This window comes from Lactuca serriola, chromosome 4, assembly GCF_051521515.1.
Source record: "Lactuca serriola cultivar US96UC23 chromosome 4, Lser_US96UC23_V15, whole genome shotgun sequence".
Classification (NCBI taxonomy): Eukaryota; Viridiplantae; Streptophyta; class Magnoliopsida; order Asterales; family Asteraceae; genus Lactuca; species Lactuca serriola.
Genome location: NC_136411.1, coordinates 108,858,729 through 108,865,371, shown reverse-complemented (window position 1 = coordinate 108,865,371; position 6,643 = coordinate 108,858,729). Strand labels below are relative to the sequence as shown.

At 30.3% G+C, this 6,643-nt stretch overlaps 1 protein-coding gene across 1 annotated transcript; it reads left to right on the top strand.

Moving 5' to 3' along the window:
- The first annotated feature begins 272 nt into the window (after nt 1–272).
- LOC145098710 (L10-interacting MYB domain-containing protein-like) lies at nt 273–1,003 on the top strand. The gene is made up of 2 exons (XM_079036320.1): nt 273–569; nt 704–1,003. Exons 1-2 carry the CDS (start codon nt 273–275, stop codon nt 1,001–1,003), a joined length of 597 nt encoding a protein of 198 aa, XP_078892446.1.
- The last annotated feature ends 5,640 nt before the right edge of the window (nt 1,004–6,643 follow it).

Below are 6,643 nucleotides of genomic sequence, written 5' to 3'. Positions count from 1 at the left end.
GTGTTACTATCAAAAGTATAAGCTGTAAAATCAAAAATTGGGCTGTTTTTTTTTTCTTTCTAATTTTATAGCTTTGATAGTATTGACCTTAATTGTTAGCTTGTTATCTTTTGTGAAATTGTTAGCTTGAATATTGATGTCTTGTGTATAAGTTATCAAATCATAATTTAGGATGATGTTAACTTCCTTGGTTGAAAATTGCTTTATGTTTAAAATTGTTCTTTAACTTGATAAAAACTATGATAAATTACTTTAAATATTAATGTTTTAGGATGTTGGTTTGGAACGAGAGTGAGGACAAAACTTTTCTTGATGTATGTATCCATGAACTAACCACTAATGGTCGTGAGGGTTCTGAGCTTAAGGCAAGTTCATGGAAGACAATACGCGAAAAATTGATAAACGAACACGGTAAAGAGGTTGATCATAAGCAAATGAGAAACCACTTTGACTACTACAAATCAAAGTATGTTGGTTGGGTGAAACTCAAAAACAAAACCGGCAATATATATGATCCTATAAAAAATAAATTTAATTTGACCGATGAACAATGGAAAGAAGAGGGGAAGGTAATATTTTTTTAATCAATACTATTATGATTATTTTTATAACATATACTATTTGATTAAATTTATTTTTTTTAATCAATACTATTATGATTATTTTTATAACATATACTAATATTTATAAAAATTGTAAACAGTTGAACAAGTTCGTGTTGTCATTGAAAACTAAACCCCTATTGTTCCCTGATCTTTGCACCCAACTATTTGAAGGGTCGACATCAACCGGATTTCAAAGTTGGGGGCCATCTTCTACACTCCCTCGTCCTGTAGAAGAGTTTAGTCCCCATGATTTTGATGATGATGTTCCAATGGAAACCTCAACACAACACGTAGGTGCAAATGAAGAATCTTCGGGGCGTTCAAAAATAAGGAAGTTGGTGGAAACAAAAGAGTTGGTGGAGAAAAAAAAAAAGAGATGCAAGGGCATTAGAAGTTGAAGAGGAGATTGTCAAGCTTGCAAGGTCGTTAGTGGAAAAAAATGAAAGAATTGAAAAAAGTGAAATGGATAAGGATGTTGATGCGTGTATGGAGAAATTGAACAAAATGGAATGGGGAGAAGAAGATGAAAGACACAAGACCGCTCTTTTGCTATTTGGTGAAAGTGCTGATGTTCGAAAAGTTTGGTTACGACTTTCGCATAGTAGTTGTGAGTCGTGGGTAATGGGTGCGGGTAGGAAGTATGGTTACCTTTGATAGGTGTGGGTAGAAAACTTTGGATACTAGTTTTTTTTTTATGATGTTTACTAGTTTTCTGGATCCTATGTTTGATGACTTTTTTGGATGATGTTTACTAGTTTTTTGGATCCTATGTTTGATGACTTTTTGGTTTACTAGTATTTTGTTATATAACGTTTGTTATATGCCTTTTGTTACTTTTGATGTTGTTTACTCATTTTTTTGGTGCATTATTTTTTTTTACTTTAACATGTTACCTAATTGTTTGTAACAGATCAAGTATGGTTTCTGATGGTGAAATTGTAGCTTTTCTTTTACTTGTGTTTTATTGGTTGAGGTCAAACCGACGCAGACTAATCAGAATTCATAGAATTAGAGATAACGATTCAAGCGGGTATGCATATACACAAGATTTTATGTACGGAGACCCTACACAATGTTTCGATATGATGCGTCTTACACAAGAGGCATTTGCATTATTATGCAACCATTTTACCCAAAAAAATTGGTTGCAATCTAGTAGGACAATAAGCATTGAAGAGAAGATGGCTATCTTCTTACATGTTATAGGACATAATGAACGTTTTCGCGTGGTTAAGGGAAGATTTCATCACTCCACACAAACGATTCATCAATGTTTTCACGAGGTCCTAACAGCAATGATGTGTTTTGCAAAAGAAATTATAGTACCAACAACTCCTAACCCAACAAGACATAACTCAGAACGACATAGACGGTTAAAAAATATTTTTTCCGGAGCAATTGGTGCATTAGATGGAACTCTTGTACATGCGGTTGTACCTGTTGATCAACAAACTCGTTATAGAGGAAGAGGAAAAGGAGAATGTTTTCAAAATGTAATAGGAATTTGTGATTTTGATATGATATTCACCTTTTTTTTGGGCTGGATGGGAGGGTATAGCACATGATTCAAGAGTTTTGAAAGAAGTTGCATTCAATTCGACTTCTGGATTTCCATTTCCTCCACCAGGTTTGTAATCTTTATATAATATTTATTATCTATCTTCTTTATATAATACGTGTCATTATATAACGTGTCACATTCTTTTGCAGATAAATATTACCTTTGTGATGCCGTCTATACAAACACTCGTGGGTTTATGGCTCCATACCGCAATACTAGGTATTGGTTAGCCGATTTTCGAAGAGGCAGACCTTTAACTAGAGAAGAAAGGTTCAATCATGCTCATGCACAACTTAGAAATGTTATTGAGCGTGCTTATGGTGTATTGAAGGCGAGATTCCCAATCTTAAAACAAATGGCTCCTTATCCTTTTACAGTGCAAAGAGACATAGTCATTGCTTGTGTCGCGGTCCATAATTTTATAAGGAAATACAATATAGAAGATGACTTGTTTAGAAATTTTGAGGAGGACACTATGGTTACTCCTGACGTCCAAGGTGGGGGAATTGATAGAGAAAACATACAAGGCATAGAATGGGGTCCAAAAGCCGTTGAATATATGCGTGTTTTGCGTGATCAGATTGCAAATTGACTACTTTCACCTACGTTACATTAAATTATGTTATTTTAAATTTCATTATGTTTTTATTTGGATATTAAATTATTTATGTTTAATTTACATTTTGTATGGCATTTTTTATTTGTGTGTAATTTAGATTTTGTATGACAATATGTATGTTTTTATAATTATTCAGCAATTTAATCCATCAATATATATAACAGCAGGGTAAAATGGTCATTTTTCATCACTCAGCACATTCAGTCAGATGTACAATCAAACAACAGGATTTCTTACCCAGACAGACCTTTCTCAGTCAGCACTTTCTCAATCAGCAACTATCAAACGAGGCCTAAGAGAATAAAATGAAATTTTAATATACATTAATTAATTTGTATAATAGTGAAAAGATATTGTGTCCTAAAAAATGATAGTAATATAAGAGATAATTTGTATTAATATATAAATAATCATATATAAATTATTATCAAAGTTTAAATCTACTCTAATAAATGAAGGTTTTTTTGTCACTTATCACACTCTCATTCAATTTGTCAAATGTTATTTGGTGGTTATTTTGAATTACTTTCTTTTCCACATTTTTTTTTGAACCGGCAAAATTGATATATATTAATGAGAATAGCCCCACTAGCAAGAATGTCTCCACATGTCATTTTATGAGTTTTTTTATGTTAATAAATTTCACATAATACTTTAATATAATAATTACAATAAATGTATTAATAAATGAATATCAATTTCATTAATGCACATACCTTTTTATTTCAAAAAATTCCAAATTAAAGTTCATTGTTTTTTTAATTCATTGTTTTTTAATAATTTAAAAGATAAAAAACAATTTTAATAATTCATTGTTTTTTTTTATAAATTCAAAGTTTTTAAATATTTAAACTTTTATATTTATTATTTTTAATTAACCCATGTAATATATGAGTCTTATACCTGATAACTAAATAAATAATAAAACCTTGGAGATCAATCGGTATGTATATTTACTACACAACTCATTTTTTTTATTTTATAACATAAAATGATACTTTAAAGATATTGAAAGGAGAGGAACAGAGGATCAAAACTCAGAACTCAGAACATCATTTACCTCTACTCATACTTTTTTACTTTGCAGAACTAACATACCCCATTCACCCCTATTTTAAGTTCAATTTTCTGCATTTATTATTTATCACATATCACATATTTACCCACATGACTAGTGAGAAAACTTATATGTTCGGTGGACAAGAGAAACCAGATCTGCAGTACTTGTGCACGTATGTTACCCGCCGGAGGTGGTGGTTAGCAGTTCGAAAAACAGGTTTGTATAAAAGTAGGTAGAAAGAGTGCTTGGAGGTGACGAGAAAAGACGGAGGTGTTCATTCTGGCGTCATTGTTTTTCCGGTCACCCTTGACAATTCTTTTCCGGCGGCACCTATACTTTTTGGGGAATTTGTAGGGTTTTATATTTCTCTGTCGTATATTGGCCTATAGTAATATGGTTTATTTTTAGAGTTTTATAGTGGTTAGTTAATATTCCTAATAAATAGGATCAGTTTTGATTTTTCCAGTGATTTTTTTTGCTAAGTATGATATTTAGTTTCCTGATAAGAATTCTTTTCTATAAATATATATTTTTTGATTTAATTACATATATATCAATAACCGAAGGGGCCATGAGATTGATTTTTTTTGTTTATTTGGAGATAGTTACATATTGAACAGTTTATACACATATTAGAAAGTAAAAAACCAGGGGGGCCATGGCCCCCTGGCCATATAAAGGATCCGCTACTGGGCGTTCGCTAAATTCTTCAAGACACGTGAACCACATGAAACTCACCTTAGATTACTTAGGCATTCGCTAAATTCTTCGCAACACGTGAACCTACAAGACCATCACTAGAATCTTCTAATTATATCTTAGTTAACGAAAATCATCAAAGGCCCAATGATTCTTACATGTATTGTTGACACTTGTTAATCCGTATATTTTTGTAAACCAGATGTAAGACCCGTGTGATACACGAGTTTATAAAAAATAAAAGTTTAGTATAAAATTATAAGTATTATGTAATTTTTAAAGCAATAGTTTTGTATAAATACAAATGATATAATAAATAAAGGAATCAATTTAATACATATTCTAGGATATTTGAAACAAGAAGGAAAGAAACACCTAAAGAGCATTTATTTGACATTTAATATAATGATCTACCTTACATATATAAATTTTACAAAAATTAGAATTTTGAATTTAATAAAAATAAAAAATACAAAAAAAAAATAATAAGTGGAAAAAAATAATTCAAAAAATAGAAAAAAAAATGACATTTATCAAATTTAATAAGAACATGACATTTGGCAAAAATGATTTTCATATATTGATTAGATAACTTATTTATTTATTTTTAACTTTGAGTTACAAATATTATTTTAAAAATCTCGTCTCATAATGTTTGTCAATATATAGTTTGTATTTATTAAATGATTAATAAATTTAGGGAAAGCATATTCGTATTCTAAAAAAATTAATTTATAAAGAATCTTGCTAAAAAAGCCCTTTTCTTTTAGAATATATTATATCTGACATAGATATCAAAAGATCAAAAAACAGCGAGACCTTGCCCAATAGGCCAACACACCTTTTGTTAGTTGATTTAAATGTCATAATCAAAGCCAAATCTTTGGTCAAAATCAACATGCTATACAATAATAACATTTTCATTTTATTTCAATAGTTAATAGTAAGTATCGCAATATATAAAACAACAATAATATTAATAATATAAAATTTTTATTTTTAGCCTATAAACATCGTAACTAAATTACAAGGCCACGATCTTTGATTGTGATTTAAAAAAAAAATAACAAAACAAAACAAAAAACAAAAAACACAAAACAAAACAGTAGTTCAAAATTTACTAAATTGGTGAGATAAAGTATCTTTCTTGAAAATTTAAAATAATCAAAATTAATCACGGACCGTGAACAACTATAAAAGACGACATGATAATTTATAATAGAAAAATGAGGATTCAACTTAGTTTGGCCCAATCTATCAAAACCTAATAATGGTCCAACATGATTCGGCCCAATCCAACAAAACATCACTCGGCCTTGCTGCGTTATTCTGAGCCTACATCGACATTCGACACAAAACCATCGCTGCCAGAAATGTTCACCGGGATGATCACTTTGGCTATAAAATTTCATCGTTTTACACCATCAATTTAACACGTGAAGGGTTTGTTGAAAGAGAACATATTAATCTCGCCTTAAGTACTACTTTGTAATGATAACTACATGTTAGAGTCCAATTATATATTGCACCAAAAATTACCATTATAACATTTCAATCCATAGACTTAAATAAATATAGCATGATGGATATAGCATTGCTCGAGCGATTAATTTTGTGTGATTATAACTTCTTTCGCTTAAGATGTAACTATTAAAATTTATCACAATGAACATGTATGGTCATTGGAATACTCAAAGGTTCTTAAATATGTTTGAAAACTCTATATAAACTACATTTTCATGAGTATGATGCATGATACAATCAAATCATCAGAAATCAGGAAACCATCTTAATTATGTTTCGTGGTTTTAGTTTTTTTGTAATGATGAAAAGTTCACTTGTTTTGATTTTAAAAGACGATTTATGTATAATGTATCTTGATGAAAAACGAGACTTAAACGAAAAGATTTATCGTTGTGTTAAAAAAAATAAAAATTAACTTCTCGTGTAACATCCTGATGTTCAGGTATTTCTAAATTTATGCCTTTAATTTATTATATTGCGTTTTGGCCCCTAAGTCCAAGGAATTGTGTATTGGAGCCCTAATGGCATTCTTGTACTTTGGGCAGGAGGAGTACGCTAAGCGTACTAGGGCGCAC

Excerpts from the sequence above, each read along its gene's own strand:
- LOC145098710 (XM_079036320.1), top strand. The coding sequence starts at position 273 with ATGTTGGTTTGGAACGAGAGTGAGGACAAAACTTTTCTTGATGTATGT. Across the intron at positions 570-703 it reads AATGGAAAGAAGAGGGGAAG|TTGAACAAGTTCGTGTTGTC; the intron begins GTAATATTTTTT and ends AATTGTAAACAG.